The sequence below is a fragment of the Notechis scutatus genome, chromosome 1 (genome assembly GCF_049901735.1).
Source record: "Notechis scutatus isolate UNSWTSFEM ecotype Mainland chromosome 1, rNotScu1.2, whole genome shotgun sequence".
Lineage (NCBI taxonomy): Eukaryota > Metazoa > Chordata > Lepidosauria > Squamata > Elapidae > Notechis > Notechis scutatus.
Genome location: NC_142009.1, coordinates 15,230,402 through 15,249,459, shown reverse-complemented (window position 1 = coordinate 15,249,459; position 19,058 = coordinate 15,230,402). Strand labels below are relative to the sequence as shown.

At 42.5% G+C, this 19,058-nt stretch overlaps 1 protein-coding gene across 2 annotated transcripts in view; it reads right to left on the bottom strand.

The window, feature by feature from the left end:
• CALN1 (calneuron 1) overlaps nucleotides 1–19,058 on the bottom strand; it is a 258,116-nt gene that overhangs the window by 60,228 nt on the left and 178,830 nt on the right. For both annotated transcript variants that reach the window (XM_026672327.2, XM_087957570.1), the window contains exon 3: nucleotides 4,796–4,939. In XM_026672327.2, coding sequence (XP_026528112.1) covers nucleotides 4,796–4,939 — 144 coding nt within the window. The remainder of the gene's footprint in view (nucleotides 1–4,795; nucleotides 4,940–19,058) is intronic.

The window sequence follows — 19,058 nt, the reverse complement described above, 5'->3', positions numbered from 1 at the left end:
TTACAATTTGCACCATCAAGGTAAATTTAAATTTGTGGATTATCAGTGAGTGGATGCCAGCCTAATTACAGCCCAATTATTTACTGAAGGCCTTATAAACCTGAGCATTTCTTCTTTTTTAACCTATTTCTCACCAATTCCCTGTTAGGCACAAGCAACCAGAACTACCACTGAAAGGTTCGAGTTGACTACTGTATGCTACCTATAGTACAGGAATTTTCCCAGAATGCTCACTTTCCCTTGGGAAAGATAAAGTTCAACTATATAAGCTACTATATAAACAGATAAAGTTCCATGGAACTTGGGGTGGGATGTCCGGCTTCTGCTGCTTGTGGCTGTGCAAAGATTCAAGGCTAATTCCCTGCTTGATCCCTCCTCCTTGCTTGGGTGGGTTTTTCCCAGCACTTATCTTCATTGCTTGGTTATATTGCTGATAGTTGAAAAAAGCTTATTCTTTAAACAGTTTTGGAAATGTGGATTATTTAAAAGTTAGAGGAGGCCACTACTTTCCTGGATTCAACAACCAGGGCTCTTCGCTTAACAATTTGGAAACTGCTACGCTACTCTTTCTTGGCAGTCAAAATTTATTAGAACAGACATTTGTGCTTATTCTTACAATTGGGGAAATAGTAAGAGGTGGGAAATGTCCAATTCCTCGTTACCCAATTCTCCTGATCCAATTTTGCACATTATTATACATCCAGGCTCAGCATACAGATAAACTGCAGGAAGTCAGGATCACGTATCTCCCACCGTTCCATCTCAAATTATTACTTTATTTTATAAAAGAATCATATAATTTTGTAAATGCAATAAAGGCCCATTAAGGAGAACATCTATGCATGTACTCAGCATCTAGACAGATTGGCAGAAAACAGCCCCTTTGTGACAATTTCTGTAATGTTGGAAGACAATGGACTAGAAACTCAGAGGCTGTATAAGTTCCAAGTCCTGCATTGAACTGGAAGCTAGTTTAGTAAATCTGGAGTAAATCTAAATTGGAGAGAGCCAATTGCTCTCTCTTTCGATCCTAGGAAGAAAGCAAGGGAAAAACCATTTCTGAAAATGTTGACAAGAACATTGCACAGATAACTGCATGTAATTGCCAAAAATCAATATATATATACACACACACACGCACACAGATGTTATCAGGGTAGCATTCTTGCCTCTGACTATATACTGAAGTAGAGAAGAATACTGAATGGTTAATAGAATTTAATATAAGTAGAAATCAGATTTACTTTATTTATTACATTCCAGGTACTCCTCAAATCATGACCACAATTGAGCCCAAAATTTCTGTTGCTAAGTGAGACATTTGTTATGTGAATTTTGTCCCCATTTTATGACCTTTCTTGCCACAGTTGTTAAGTGAATCACTGCAGTTGTTAAGTTAGTAACATGGTTATTAAGTGAACCTGGCTTCCCCGTCGACTTTGCTTGTCAGAAGAGCACAAAATGGGATCACAGGACCCTGGGACACTACAATATGAGTCCGTTGTCAAGTATCTGAATGTTTATCACAATTTTCCTAAGTGTGGAAAATGGTCATAAGTCACTTTTTCATGTCTTTGTAACTTCGAACGGTCACTGTTGTAAATCAAAGACTACATGTAGTAGAATGCCTGTCAATCACACTTCTCTGAGTGTTGGGTAACAGAAACACGATGACATAATAAAAACGGTAATAAAGTAGAATAGAATAACAGGGTTGGAAGGGACCTTGGAGGTCTTCTAGTCCAACCCCCTGCTTAGGCAGGAAACCCTACACCACTTCAGACAAATGGTTATCCAACATCTTTTAAAAAACTTCCAGGGTTGGAGCATTCACAACTTTTGGAGGTAAGTTGTTCCACTGATTAATTGTTCTGTCAGGAAATTTCTCCTTAATTCAAAGTTGCTTCTCTCCTTGATTAGTTTCCACCCATTGCTTCCTGTCCTGCCTTCAAACGCTCTAGAGAATAGCTTGACTCGCTCTTCTTTGTGGCAGCCCCTGAGATATTGGAACACTACTATCATGTCTCCCCTAGCCCTTCTTTTCATTAGACTAGACAAATCGTATCCACTTACTTTAACAATAGGGAAGCAGATAAAAGGATCAACAGTAAATAACCAGTCATTCTGAAAAGAAGCTTGGAAAATAAAAACAAGGTATTCGTCACAGTGAAGGTTTCACAAGAGGCTGTTTGCTATCTGCAGTGCTGTTGAAAAGGCTCTCTTATCAATGAGCTACCTGCTCTTTGATAAGAAGATCTGGTGAAGAGCTTCAGAAGATGATAGTTGTGTGCTACAGAGATATTTCTCCAAATAGAGTAAGAACTTAATAAAAAGAGGGGCACTTTAGGTACCCTTTGAAGAGGAAAATCCATACAATTCCATGCAGATGAAAGCAATAAAAAAAATCACAGGCAAGTAAATGCATTCTGCCACTCATATTCACATGTTTCATGATTTCTTTATTCTGCAGCTTGTCACAAGTTACCTCACTTGTTACCTCACAACCGGATAAACCTTTTCCTCCCAAGCCTTTAGGGCTGGAATTTTGAGACCATTGAACGAGCCTCCACAGAAAATGGCAGCCGTTCTGTGCGTGACAATCAGAAAACTCCCATTGCCAAGGAGAGAAATGGATGAACCTTTTTTCCACCAGCTTCCCAGGATACATTTACACTTTTAACTTACACTTTTATCTTTGTGTGTGTAGACATAAAGATAAAGGTTTCCCCTGTGCAGTTGTGTCTAATTCCAGGGGGTGGGGTGCTCATCTCCATTTCTTGTCCAAGGAAGCCAGCATTGTCCAAAGATATTACTCTGGTCATGTAACCAGCATGACCAGGGGTGTCAAACTCAATTTCATTGAGGGCCGCATCAGGGTTGTGTTTGACCTTGGGGGGCTGGGGTAGGCATGGCCAGCTTGACATCACTAGTGTCAGGGGCAACTGTGGTGGCCTGAGCGCTCTGCCAATGAAAATGGGTTCCCGAGCTCCGTTTTCTGCTGCGATGGCCTCCTGCAACCCTCTGCCAGCAAAAATGGAGCTTGGGAATCCCACCCCCAGTTCTCCTGAGTTCCATTTTCGGCTGTGACGGCCTCCTGCAACCCTCTGCCAGTGAAAACGGAGCTTAGGAGGGCTGCACGTAGCCCTCCCAAGCTCCGTTTTCACTGGCAGAGGCACTATGGGCTGATCTTTTGCTGTTTCCAGGGCCAGATCGAAGCACCCTGTGGGCCAGATCCAGCCCCTGGGCCTTGAGTTTGACACCCCTGCTACCCACCAAGGCACATGGAATGATGTTACCTTTTCACCGAAGTGGCACCTATTTATCCACTCGCATTTGCATGCTTTCAAATTGCTAGGTGGGCAGAAGCTCTGGTATGTAATAGGAGCTCACCCCGTCATGCAGCACTCAGGTCTAGAACCCAGCCTGTCAGCTTTCCAGCTGACAAGCTCAGCATCACGCTCCCTTAGACATGCATCTATATGTATAGACATATCCTCCCCCTCCCCACAAAGCCATCCTTTCAAAGTCTAAAAATGGCGTTGACGTCTGCTTGCTGATTTACCTGGTTAGTCAATTTACTACACCTGCCTTTCCAAAATGATTTTGGGCATCTTATTTGTCAAGCCTGAAGCTGACCTGACTGAAGCCATTTTTGACTGCTTCAGTGTTGCCACACTGGAGCTGAGGGATAGGGAGGGGGGAATTGAGATAGAGGGCAATCGGTAGCCAAAACAACATATTTTCTCTTGGGAACCAAGGACATTCTCACACCTGGTCGAAGGAAGGTGGAGTGATGCCACCCGGCTGCCAGCCTGGCACCATAATTGGACCATATGACTTATTGTTTTGAGAAAGTAGACCAACTTTTACTTTTAATTAGGTGAAAACCGCAGGAAACGTCAGAGTCGGTTTTCACCAGATATGCGCCAATATGACAATTGCAATAAAAGTATTCTTTGAGGAATCTACCTGCTTCCTTGCAAAAGTCAAAACCATCCATCCCCCCTTAGCCATCACCACATCACATGGTCCAATCACCATCTATCCTAAAGTAAGATTCCCATTTCATTATACGCCACACTCAGTGGCCTTGGACCAAACAAAAGAATTGAGTATATCTAATCAGACAAAATAAAATTCTTTTGTTTGGTCCAAGGCCACTGAGTGTGGCATATAATGAAATGGGATTCTTACTTTAGGACAGATGGTGATTGGACCATATGATGTGGTGATGGCTAAGGGGGGATGGATTTATGGTTTTGACTTCTGCAAGGAAGCCCAGAACTTTCAGTTTCGGGATTCCACAGATGTGCCAGTTACTATCCAATGTGCCAGTTACTACCTTTGAGATAAGTCTGTCTCAGAGTTATTGATTGGAATGGAGGTTTGCTGGAACGCTGACACAATAATCACTTTGGTTGGAACCACAATTCTCCTGACCCAAGGACTGAGAAGGGAAAGGAAGTCTCCAAAACTTTAGAAAGGGAGATAGGGAAAGTTGGGTCCATTTGGTTCTTGGGGAAATGCTATTCCAGGGACAGGCACATGATAGAGAAGGCAAATCTCCCGGGTCCTACCAGATCACCCTTTTTGAGTGACAGTTGGTCTGGAGCTCACCAATTTTGTCCTTACTAGATGGACAGAGTTTATTGCAAATAGTCCTGCAAATAACCTGGCTCTGTGGCATAAAGGGTTTTAAAAGGGTTAAGTAGCACCTTGAATTCCACCTGGAAGTCTGCTGGCAACCAGCATATTCTCCTTCAGCAAAGACTATGAGAAGAACTAAAAGACTCACCATCCATGTCCAACCGCTGCATAATAATTGCCAGTTCCACCTCACTAGGCATGTATCCCAGAGAGCGCATGGCCATTCCCAGCTCCTGTTTGGAAATGAAGCCATTGCCATCCCGGTCCAGGACTCGGAAAGCTTCTCGAATTTCTAAAAAGAGAAAGGTTGAATTATTTTCTTAGTGTACTGATTTTCTTCAAGCACTAATGCTAAGTCAAGACTAAGACCTTGAAGTTATTCTTAGGAGGATTACAACAGCCTGGCTCTTTGAAATACAGGCAGCACTGGGCTTACTGCTACAGCCTTACGATTCTTGACGGATGTATCTTTTCTTTTTATGTACACTGAGAGCATTTGCACCAAGACAAATTCCCTGTGTGTCTAATGACACTTGGCCAATAAAGAATTCATTCATTCATTCATTCATTCATTCATTCATTCATTCAAGCCCAACATGTCCATTGCTAAGCAAGTTGATTGTTAATGTGAATTTTGCCCCATTTTACAACCTTCTTGCCATTGTTGTTAAATGAATCACTGCAGTTGTTAAGTTAATATCACAGTTGTTAAGTGAATTTGGCTGCCCCATTGACTTTGCTTGTTAGAAGGTCACAAAAAGTAGTCTTATGACACCGGGACACTGCAACTGTCATAAATGAGAACCAGTTGCCAAATGTTCAAATTTTGTTCACATGACCACAAAGATGCAACAATGGTCGTGTGAAAAATGGTCATAGAACTAGAGATCCTTGGCAGTGAGTGGGATTATCCTTTTTTCCTTAGACTGATTTTTTTTTTAATTCTTCCCCCTTTAGGCCATCAGTGGGTCATATACAGTATATATACTTGAACATGAATATGTAAATTTCAAGGACATTCCATTACCTACAAATAGGGTATGTTGGTCTTCTTGTGTGCAGGTATAGCAGTATTCCAGTATTTGAGGAGCTGCCACAAAGAAAAGGGGCAGGATAACGAGCAATGGATGGAAGTTCTATTATTTTCCAAAGCACCAGAAGGCAGGACAAAAAGCAAAGGATGGAAATTAATCAAGGAGAGAAACAACCTGACAGTGAGAACAATTAATCAGTGGAACCGGCTCACCTCCAGAAATTGTGGGTGTTCCAACACTGGAAGTTTTTAAGAAGAGCTTGGACAGCCATTTATTGTATAGGGTCTCCTGCTTGAGCAAGGGGTTGGACTAAAAGACTTCCAAGGTCACTTCCAGCTCTATTCTGATTATTTTCTTAAGAAATGGAAACACAAATAATATTGGACTTAACCCAAGCCCCCAAATTTTGGAGAAATTTTTCTTCTTCTTGCCAGCATGCATTCTTCTTCTATATTTTCTCAGGCACCTTTCTTATCTTCTATTTGATCCTCAATCAGAATTTAAAGGAGTTGGGAGAAGCAGAACATTTCTTGTATGAGACAGTTTTCCACTTTATGCCAGTGATCCTCAACCTTAGATTTGAAGTTTAAAGTATGAAATCCCTTTCTAGCATGCTGGCAGGAGAATTCTGGGAGTTGAAGTCCACACATCTTAATAATGGAGGGTAGATCTCTGGGTAAATCACAAGCATGATCAACTGGAATAGATATTTCTATAGCCTGCTGATCTCCAGATGTGCAAAGACTACAAACCCTCAAGCTGCCTGGGAATTTTAGGAGCTGAACTCTCGTCACAGCTGGAAAATACTACAGATGGAAGGGCTGAGCAAAACATTTTGTGTCACTGGGAATTCCAGAATTCCCCTATTGCCCAGCTTCAGATTTCCAACACCAGAAAAGCAAAAACCAAGAGTGTCACAGACTATATCCCACTCTTAACTTAACCTATTTCCTATGCAGACACAATGCACTGACTCATAAAACAAAATGGCCGCAATTATGCAACATGTTAGGCCACAGAAAGAAAAAAAACCAAGCAAACCATGGTGTTCTATAAGCAGGGCATCAGAGTTGGGAGGTATTTATTTATTTGACACATTTATATAAGTGTCCATCTTATATCAATTTCTAGATCTCTCCTAGCTGTTGTGAATGAATAAAAATTACTAAGCCTAAATGCAAAGCAGGTTTTGGAAGCCTGCACATTTGATTGGTCCTTAAAGGACGAACAAGGATTGGTTCATAACAAGCCCCTGATTGGCCAAGCTTAGGACACTTCTTATTGGTTATTAGTTTGAACTTGATGCACTTAGTATTGGTTAATAGGGCAGCCAACCCTATAAAAGGGGCTACTGCTGCCCATAGCCTTGCTCTGTTCTATTCTATTTACTGTTATTAAAGAGTTGAAGTCACTGGTCAGATGTCTGGTCTCCATTATTCTCCAAACGTAACACTGGCGACGAGGATGGGATCCGGAGACCGAAGAGCTGACTGATTTAAAGAGCAACCAACAGAGCACGTGGTCGAACACGCACCATCAACGGCAACATGACCAGCGGTGCCGTACCACCTGCTCCATTCGACCCAGAAACCGAAGACTGGGAGTCATACATGGATCGGTTCCAGATGTTTCTGGAGACCAACAATTTGAAAGACGCAACAACCAGCAAAAAGAGCTATATTTCTAACCCACTGCGGGCCTACCGTGTTTAAAATGGCAAAATCACTTGCCAAGCCAGCCGAAGTAAAAGCGATGGACTGGGACGTCCTCGAGCCTTTGCTACGGGCCCACTACGCCCCCACCGTGCCAACCTTAGTCAGAAGACACGAATATTACCAGAGGGACCAACGGAAAGGCGAAAGCCTTGCCAACTACATCGCAGACCTCCACAACCTTGGAGGCCTCTGCATGATTCTCTGATTTAGAAGAAGCCACTGCAGCGGAGGCGACCAAAAAGTCGGCAGCCCGAATGCGCCGCACCAGCGCACCGCTACGTCAACTCGCCAAAGATACCTCGCCGCTCAGAGAGACACCCGGTATCGACTCACCACGAAGACCTAGAATCCCCATCAGAAAGCGATGAGGAAGAGGTCAACCGACTCCGAACGGAACGAGACCAGTTCACACAACCCTCATCTCGACCTTGTGCAGGATGTGGGGCGAATCACCCACGATCCAGCTGCAAATTCCTCGACGCACTCTGCCGCGCTTATGGGAAAAGAGGTCACATCGCAAAGGTTTGCAGAAGCAAACAAAACTCCAAACCCCGACAGGCCGAATGCCAGTCTTCAGAATTCTTCGGCACACCCCGAAACAAACTGAATCACCAATGGGGAAGCCACTCCTACAGAAACAAAACTGTCCACCACTTCCACCAGGCGTGAAGAAACCAGGCGGGAAGAGACCCACCAAACCATTACCATAGGCCACGCTACATCCCTTGATGCCGGGAAAATCAGAGTAGAGGTCGCTATCGAAAACAAACCTTGTGTAATGGAGGTGGACTCAGGATCATCCCTCTCGATGGTGTCCTGGAAGACGCTTCAACAGCTCATCCCGACGATTCGCCGCCAAGACCTAAACCCTCAAAGGGTTATACTCAAAGATTACCAGGGTAACCGACCCCGTTGTCGGGTCCCGCCGATTCCAGGTCTCTTTCAAGGACCGCACCGTCGCACTACCACTGACTGTCGTGGACCGTGACCAGCCTAGTCTTTTAGGCCTTCAATGGTTCAGACCGCTTGGAATCACTGTAGCCGGAGTCCACCGTGCCGAGAGCAACAATTGGGAGGAAGCCCTCGTGCAAGAATTCCAAGACGTTTTCGCGAACGGACTAGGCAAGTACAAGGGGACCCCGATCTCATTTAACTTGAACCCGAGGTAGCACCCATCCGCCTTAAGCCGTGTCGGGTGCCGTTCGCCTGAAACCTAAAATCGATGAACAACTCGATAAGCTAATAGAACAGGGCGTGCTGGAACCCACCGACCACGCCCGGTGGGAAACCCCAATAGTGACGCCTATCAAGCCTGATGGGTCACTGAGAATTTGCGGAGACTACCGGGCCACCTAAACCACGCACTTCAGCAAAGTGCGTATCCAGTGCCGGTAGTGCAACACCTGCTCCATTCCCTGGGTGGCGGGAAAGTTTTCGCTAAACTAGACCTAGCACAGGCATATCAACAATTGCCTGTAGATCCGGCCACCGCGGAGGCGCAAACTATCATCACGCATAGGGCGCATTTAAATGCAACCGGCTCCAGTTCGGGTGAGCGTCGGTCCAGGAATTTTTCAGAGCTTAATGGAAGGGCTGTTACAAGGACTAAGAGGGGTCGTACTGTATTTCGACGATGTGCTCATCGCCGCCCGAACAGAGACATTCTAGAAAAATGACTCCGCGTAGTTTTACAAAGGTTCCAAAACGCAGGCCTCAAAGTTAAAAAAATAAATGCCAGTTATGTACCGAAAGGGTGGAGTTTTGGGATACCTCCTGGACAGTCAAGGAATCCATCCCACTGAGGACAAATTAAAGGCAATTAAGAAGGCCCCATTCCAAGGAACAAGGCAGATCTACAGGCGTTCCTTGGACTTATCAATTTTTATAACGTCTTTTTACCCAATAAAGCAACGGTAGCTGAACCATTACATAGACTTTTAGACAAAAAAAGCAACGTGGGTTTGGGGACCACGTGAACAATACGCTTTCCAACAAGTAAAGAAATTGCTAACTTCTGATTCTGTACTTATGCAGTACAACGAGACTCTGCCGTTAACTATTACTTGTGACGCCCACCGTTTGGGGTTGGAGCAATCCTGGCCCACGATACCGAACGGAGCAGAAGCTCCCGTCGCGTTTTTTCACGAACTTTAGCTAAAGCTGAAAGAAATTATAGTCAGCTGGATAAAGAAGCTTTAGCTATTGTGGCGGCAGTTAAAAGGTTTCATGAATATGTGTATGGGCGTGCGTTTACAATAATTACTGATCATAAACCACTACTGGGGATTATTGCGGGTAATAAACCAACCCCGTATATATTGTCCCCCAGAATGACCCACTGGTCTGAATTCTTGGCGGCGTACAACTACACCTTGCAACACCGCCCGGGAAATCAATTCTCCACGCTGATGCATTGAGCAGAACACCGCTTCCAGAATCGGTTGAAGATCCAGCCCCAACCATCACAACGTTGCAAATTGAGACTCTACACGCGCCGCCATTGACGGCGAGAGACATTGCCCTCGAGACAAAACGAGATCCGGTCCTGCAACACATCCTACGCTGGGTTGAGCGTGGTTGGCCAACAGAACAGCTATCACCTGAATGGGCGCCTTTTAAAGCCCGCCAAACCGAACTGTTTTCTCAAAAGGGCTGCATCTTGTGGGGCGATAGAGTCGTAATCCCGGCAAACTGCAACGAACTGTTTTAGCGGTATTGCACGACGGACATCCGGGCATCGTGCACATGAAAGCACTCGCACGGAGCTACACCTGGTGGCCGGGAATCGACAAAAGAATCGAGGCCTGGGTCGCTACTTGTCAACGTTGCCAAGACGTCAGCAACGCCCCACCTAAAGCAAGCCCAACCGAATGGGAAACTCCGAGAGGACCATGGTCCCGTATCCATATTGACTTTGCGGGGCCTACAAAAGGGCACACTTTCCTTATTACAGTCGATGCCTATTCAAATTGGCTCGAGATCCATCGAATGAACACAACTACAACGGACTCAGTTATCAACAAATTAAACAGGTTATTTGCCACACATGGTTTTCCGGACGTTCTCGTTTCGGATAACGGCCCACAGTTCACAGCATTACCATTTGAACAATATCTGGCTGACCGGGGCATCCGCCATGCGCTAACCTCGCCCGCGCACCCTGCGGCGAACAGACGTGCAGAGCGCATGGTACAGTTTGTAAAAAGACCCTCCACAAAATGGAATTCGAAACATCGATGAGAAAATCAATCGAATTTTATTGTTGCAGCACATCACGCCCCACAGCGTTACCAACAAAACGCCCGCCGAACTTCTTATGGGGCGGAAACTACGATCGCACCTCGACCGGCTCCACCCCGCATACGCACCCAGCAGCAAATTCCGGGAATTTAAGGTAGGCGATTTAATCTTTGCCAAAAACTTCTCCGGCGACCCTTTATGGATACCCACAACCGTTACCCACCTCACTGGGCCTAAATCTTACCGCCTGCTAACAGACGATGGGAGGGTGTGGAACGCCACATAGACCAACTCCGTTCGAGATTACTACCCAGCGCCCATGGCTCCCGGGTTCACCAACTGAGGGGGAGGAAATATCGAGGAAATTGACTTCGATATGACAGATAGCAGGCCAACGGAAACCCTACGGCCCAGCGAAGTACCGGGATTGAAGCGGGGAGGAGTTGACTTTTCCATGGGACTTGAACACGGGGAAACCAAACTGCGAAACCCCAAGAAACACTGATTGGCGGAGACACAACAAAACGGAAGCAGCACGGAATCACCGTGCAGCGAAACGGAACTTAATAAAGATCATCCAAACGCTCCACCGAACCGGACTTGAGGACAAACCCGTGGAGCCACGGAAATCATCCAGACAGACCAAACGGCCTGTCTATCTTAAAGATTTTGTTACAGCTCCCTCAAACGGAACCCAAGGGGAGGGGTGTTGTGAATGAATAAAAATTACTAAGCCTAAATGCAAAGCAGGTTTTGGAAGCCTGCACATTTGATTGGTCCTTAAAGGACAAACAAGGATTGGTTCATAACAAGCCCCTGATTGGCCAAGCTTAGGACACTTCTTATTGGTTATTAGTTTGAACTTGATGCACTTAGTATTGGTTAATAGGGCAGCCAACCCTATAAAAGGGCTACTGCTGCCCATAGCCTTGCTCTGTTCTATTCTATTTACTGTTATTAAAGAGTTGAAGTCACTGGTCAGATGTCTGGTCTCCATTATTCTCCAAACGTAACACTAGCCAACAGTTAAAAATATCAATATAACCAAAATACATACGTCTAATTATTCAAACCTAAAACATTAAGTTGATATTAAGGTTAGATAGCCATGAGGATGTTATTGTTCTTGCTGGATGTGTATTCAACTTGTCCTTGCCAACTAATATCTTTCTTTTTTTTGCTGATATTGCATTTTTTTCCTATTGTTCTTCTACTTAGTTGGTTGCCCGGAGTCATATTTGCAAGTTGGGCAGCCACATAAATTGTTTTAGTACATAAAATAAAATAAAAAGGCAAGTGCAAAGTTTGGAACTGATCTGGTTAAGTACAATATGCAACCCAGACTCAGGATATTGAAATGTCTGAAAAGAGGTGGGCCCAGGGGAGTGAGGGTGTGATGTAGCCTGTAATGTCCCTTGTAACCTACTTTCCTATTCATATTTAAATGAGACTTTCTTTCTTTCTTTCTTTTTCTTTCTCTTAAGGGTGCAGGGGGAAAAAAAGCTGCAATGATTTGGGAGGGAAGAGTGTAAGTAGCGAAAACTATACAGGTAGCCCTCAACTTCCAAACACATTTAAGCCCAAAATTTCTGTTGCTAAGTGAGACAGTTGTTAAGTGAGTTTTGTCCCATTTTACAACCTTTTTTGCACAGTTCACTGCAGTTGTTAAGTCAATAACACGGTTGTTAAGTGAATCTGGATTCCCCATTGAGTTTGCAGAAGGTCGCAAAAGGGGATCACATGACCTTAGGACTCTGCAACCGTCATAAATATGAGTCCATTGCCAAGCCTCCAAATTGTGGTCACGTGAACACGGGAATGCTGAAATGGTCATAAGTGTGGAAAAACAGTCATAAGTCTTTTTTTTTTCATTGCCTTTGTAAACTTCAAAAATTGTTGCACATTGAGGACTATCTGTAACTCGAGAATACTTTTTTTAGTATCAATTCCCCTCTACTACTGGGGAAAAGAAAATTACAGCTGAATTTTTCTTTGGGAAAATAGTGGAAGAAGAAAAATTTATTGTATCTCTATTTGTGGAGACTCACACACACACAAGCCTATTTTATATAAATTGATAGATACAGCATGCCATCAAGTCAATGTCAGTTTTATTTAGCAACTATAAAATAAATACAAAACACATAACCTTTATATGGTCTTTATTTCACCAAAAGAGGGAGCTATAATACTGAGTAAGAGTCATAATGCCACAGCACCTCAGCTGATAGGGTGGGGGGTAACTTTAATTCAGCCACTGATGAATCAGAACATTCTGTGTATAAAATTCCTTTTAAACTTTCTTCTGCATTTCAACAAAAACTAATAACAAAGAGAATTCATTGCTGGCATCTGTTGTTATTATGCTCCACTGAGTCATAGCCAACTCCTGCTGCTTCTATGGATAAAAGTTCTCCAGGTTGTTCTATCTTTCACCATACTATTTTTGCAGGTACATTTCTGTAACTCTGTCTATTTATCTTACATACTATTAGTCTCTTCTTCTCCTTTCCATCTTCCCCAATTTGATTATCTTTTCTATGGAAACATGAGCCCACCTTCATGTGCCCAAAACATGGTATCCTTTGTTTTCATGATCCATGCACTATGGGTGCTCTATCGCTGGAGGTTTACAAGAAAAAAATGTACAACCATTTCTCTGGGATGGAATAAGGACTTCTGCCTTGGGAAGGGGGTTGGACTAGAAGATCTCAAAGGTCCCTTCCAGCGCTATGATTCTATGCTTCTGGGCAGCATCCTGGCTTGATTTTATCTAGCACTAAAGAATTGAATCTTATGGATGTTCAAGGAATGTGAAGTAATATTTTCCATCACCATAACTCAAAGTAGTTGATTTCTACAAAGGGTACACCTTTCATCTGGATCAGGTGTGGCCCACCTGTGGCCCACAGACCACAGGCATCCCTGGACAGCTAGTAATGTGGCCCCATAAGATCATAAACTTTTAATAGTATTATGTGATACATGAATTATATTACAACTTGAATTGTATGCCATTTGAGATGGGTAACCATAGAAATTAAATAAATACACACACAAACACACATATATGTATGTATTAAATACATACATGTATGAAAATACATATATTTTTCATACATATATACATGTATGTATGAAAATACATGTATGTATGTAAGTATGTATGTATGTATTTTCCCAGTTGCAATATATGGCTGTGAAAGTTGGACCATAAGGAAGGCTGAGTGCCAAAGAATGGAGGCCTTTGAACTCTGGTGCTGGAGAAGACTCCTGCGAGTCCCTTGGACTGCAAGGCGATCAAACCGGCCAGTCCTAGAGAGGAGATCAACCCTGACTGCTCTTTAGAAGGCCTGATCCTGAAGATGAAACTCAAATACTCTGAGTATTTGAGAATACTCAATGAGAAGGAAGGACCTTTTTTCCTCCTCTCAGCTGATCGTAGGCTTTTTTTTTTTACTACCGTTTGGCCAAACTGGTGGCAATTTTTGCTACCAGGTCAGGTGAACTGGACCGAACCACTAGCACACCACCACTGGACTAGGGGACATAGGATAGCAATATTCCAATATTTGAGAGGCTTCCACAAAGAAGAGGGGATCAACCTATTTTTCCAAAGTACCAGAAGGCAAGAGAAGAAACAATGGATGGAAACTAATCAAGGAGAGAAACAACTTGGAATTAAGGAGAAACAGGTAACAGTGAGGACAATTAACAAGTGGAACAGCTTGCCTCGAGAAGTTGTGGGTGCTTCATCACTGGAGGCTTCTAAGAAGAAACTGGACAGTCACTTGTCTGAAATAGTGTAGGATCTCTTGCTTGAGCAGGGGATTGGACTAGAAGACCTCCAAGGTCCCTTCCAACTCTAGTCTGATTTGATTAAGTCAATGGGGAAGCTGGATTTGCTTAAGGATGGCGTGATTCACTTAACAATTGTGGTGTTTTGCTTAGCAACAGCAGCAAAAATTGTCATAAAATCAGGCACAACTCATTTAACAGCCACTTTGCTCAGCAATGGAAATTCTGGTCCCATTTCTGGTTGTAAGTCAAGAACTAACTTTATATATCTGCGAGCTTTTTAAATTGAGTTGGTGCAAATCTAAAAAAAAAATTGCTGAATGTTTCTAGTTTCAGTGGCAAATGCTCCGTAAATAATTGTTTCGACTGAAAGTTTTTGAACAAATTTGGTGAATCACCCAACAATTTTTCACAATAAATTCTGCTTGTAGTATACTGTCCATATTCTCTAATTCATATAAATTGATGCAGCATAAGAAATGGATTCAGATCTTCCTGCTAGCTTCTAGGTTCATTACTGAAAAACACTGGCAAATTAAAGAGAATATTTCATTGGAGCAGTGGTTCAGATGTGAGGAAACTGCACTGGCAGAAAAAAATAACACAACAAAGACTTAGAGAAATGAAGAATAAAGGTATTGAAATCTGATCAACATATATATATTAGTAATATAATGTTTTTCTTATAAATTACTCTTGGTTGTACAAATGCAGTTTTGAAATGCCATAATTATGATTAAAAAGTTTGTATGTACACATTCATGTTATATAAATACACACATTCACAATTTTGCTATCTATTTTTTTATGTAATTTTGCATTCTTCCTTTTTTGTGTTTCAGTTTTGGACTTCTAAAACAATAACAATTTTGCATACCATGCCTATCAAAGCCTCCTTTAAAAAGCCATTTTTTTCCTGGTTTTGTGTCGTTGCTTCATGTTCCCAGGAAAATGTTCATTTGAGAGATAGCATGGCCAGACCAACTCCAAAGCACTTCGTTATACCTTGTTGCTTCAGTAATCCAAACATGTATTTTTCTGGCTGGCTTAGTTACAATGCAAGCACAAGAAAAGACAAGGATTTTTTAAAAAAGTGTTCTAACAGTGATGGTCATGGTGGATTTGGTATGCAGGTCCATACCTGTTATAAAACAACTTCTCAGTGTAAGGTCCTTGAAGCTACAAATCCCTACAACCTCTTAGAATGAAGTAAGACACATACCACTGATTTTAATCAAGCTATCTGTTGTGGCCCAACAGCAGCCAGAGGAGCTGGCAGCAGATTTGGACAGTGAGAAGGTTGAGGAGGAGCATGGGCCAGTCTGGAGTCTGGGGAAGGCTCTGATGAGTGCTCTGTGTTGGAGGCAGAGATGGGGCCAGGGCAGGCTGGAAGTTATCAGCTGCCTTTGGAATCAGACTTCAGTGAGGCAGAAGAACAGCTGGAGCCTGTTCCCAGTGTGCGCATGCACAGAGTTGTCAGACGAAGGGAACAGCTGAGGAACAAGGGCCAACTTGAGACTAAAGCCACAGGTGGACGGTGAGTGGCCCCTCTCCTAGAGTATAAAAAAGGAGCAAAAGGGGAGTGGGGCTTTGCAGAAAACAACTAGCTCATTCCGGCATGCTTGCCAAGTATTTCGGCATCTGAAAGATATAGGCCTGGCCCCTCTCCAAGCCTGATAAATGTTTGTAATTGGGAGCTATCATGAAAGACTGTTGGCTGGAACTTTGTTGGAGAGGAAATTCATTGTAAATCAAATAAAAGGGGTTTATCTGGACGAGGACTCAGCTTCATGCTGTTGGGGGAAGCCCAGGTCAGAACAGTATCCCACTAAATCTGGAGAAACACACAGCAGCTAACAATTGGAAGAGGTCAGTGTATATGTCAGGTCCCATAGATCCCTATCAGGACACTGCCATTCCTCAGTTTATAACCTTTTTCCTGGTGCCTGTCTATCCTGTTCTTTGATTTACCTTCCTCGGAATGACTGTGTGCTTCACTGATTATAGAATAGCCTTTGGTTTCATCAATCATGTCAAGATGCGGAATGTATATAAAAACAGGCATTCCAGAATATCTTGTTGATTGCAATAGAATCTGCAGTAGAAGGATGTCAGGAAGCCACGATACAGATAGAACATGTTGAAACAAGATGGCTCTGAGTTGGCAAAGGAATGGGACACATTTGTGTACCTTTCTCCTATTTTTTTTTTTATTTATTTTTTTATTTATTTATTTGATTTGCCAATTGTTTACAAGATAATAAGTATAAATGTATACATAGTTGTGAATACATGAAATGGGTACATATAAGAAAAATAAAAGAATAAGAGAAACAATAGGACAGGGACGGTAGGCACGTTGGTGCGCTTATGCACGCCCCTACAGACCTCTTAGGAAAGGGGTGAGGTCAATAGTAGACAGTCTAAGGTTAAAGTTTTTGGGGTTTGGGGAAGAAACTACAGAGTCGGGTAGAGTATTCCAGACATTGACCACTCTATTGCTGAAGTCGTATTTCCTGCAATCAAGTTTGGTGCGGTTTACTTTGAGTTTGTATCTATTGTGTGCTCTTGTGTTGTTATGGTTCCTATACAATGAATATATATTAAGGGAAGCTGGGTTGAAAGACAAGGAACATAGTTTTAAAACTGGAAGAAGAAACATCAGTAACCTATGCCCATGACGTTTCTCTGATAGCAATAGCACCTAAGACTTATATACCGCTTCACAGTGCTTTACAGCCCTCTCTATGCAGTTTACAGAGTCATCCTATTGCCCCTAACAATCTGGCTCCTCATTTTACCCACCTCGGAAGGATGGAAGGCTGAGTCAACCTTGAGCCAGCCGGGATCGAACTGCCAAACTGCTGGCAATCGACAGTCAGCAGTACTGCATTCTAAACCACTGAGCCACCATGGATCTTATAGCTAAAATGCAGAATATCTGCAAGCTCTAGTAATGAAAGTGAAGAATCACAATGAAAAAATGGAGCTAATTTAAAAGAAAAGGAAGGCCAAGCTAATGACAACAGATAGAACAGCCAAGCCTTAGAATTAACATTGAAGATACAGAGGTGGTAGACTAGGCCTTGTTAGACCAGCCCTGAAGGCCTTGGAAAAGATATTTAAATGCTGGGGTGTGTCTATAGCTACAAAGACCAGTATTGCGCAAGCCATTTGATTTGATTGTTGATTGTAACCTATGACTATTATTAAGTGTTGTATGTTATGATTCTTGATTCTTAATGAATGTATCTTTTCTTTATATATACTGAGAGTATTTACACCAAATCCCTTGTGTGTCCAATCACGCTTAGCCAATAAAAGTATTCTATTCTATTCTATTCTATTCTATTCTATTCTATTCTATTCTATTCTATTCTATTCTATTCTATTCTATTCTATTCTATTCTATTCTATTCTATTCCATTCCATTCCATTCCATTCCGTTCCATTCCATTCCACTCCATTATATCCTCTGTGGAGCAAACATAGAGAATAATAACAATAGGAACAGTATTGATGCTTTTGAACCTTGGTGTTGGAGAAGTTACCTGAGAATAATATGGACAGCCAAAAAAAGAAACAGATCATGGACAAAGTTAACCTAGAGTTCTCTCTCAAGGCTGAAATTATCCTACTCCAAACAGATTACGTGAAGACCCAAGTCTCTGGAGAAGGCCCTGATGTTGGGAAAAGTAGAAGGAAAAAGAAGATGACAACCAGCAGCAAGATGGATGGACCTAGTTACAGTGGTCATGGGGACAATGTTGGAAAGCTTGAAAGACCAGGTCTGGGACAGATCCCCGTGGAGAGGAACATTATGTATGGTTCTATGTCTATGGAGATTTATTTATTTATTTATTTATTTATTTATTTATTTGATTTGCCAATTGTTTACAAGATAATAAGTATAAGTGTATACATAGTTGTGAATACATGAAATGGGTACATATAAGAAAAATAAAAGAATAAGAGAAACAATAGGACAGAGACGGTAGGCACGTTGGTGCGCTTATGCACGCCCCTACAGACCTCTTAGGAAAGGGGTGAGGTCAATAGTAGAGATTCTAAGGTTAAAGTTTTTGGGGTTTGGGGAAGAGACTACAGAGTCGGGTAGAGTATTCCAGACATTGACCACTCTATTGCTGAAGTCGTATTTCCTGCAATCAAGTTTGGTGCGGTTAACTTTGAGTTTGTATCTATTGTGTGCTCTTGTGTTGTTATGGTTGAAGTTGAAGTATTCATTGACAGGTAGGACATTGCAATGTATGATTTTATATACCATGCTTAAGTCAGACCGAAGACGGCGTAATTCAAGGTTTTCTAGTTCTAGAATTTCAAGTCTGGTGGCATAAGGTATTCTACAACGAGTAGAAGAGTGGAGAGCTCTTCTTGTGAAATATTTCTGGACTTTCTCAATTGTGCTAATATCAGATACGTAATGAGGGTTCCAGACTGATGAACTGTATTCGAGTATTGGTCTAGCAAATGTTTTGTATGCTCTGGTTAGTAGTGTGATATTACCAGAGAAAAAGCTACGTAGGATTAGGTTAACAACTCTTAATGCCTTTTTGGCTATGTAGTTGCAGTGGGCTCTAGCACTTAGATCATTAGAGGTGAGTAT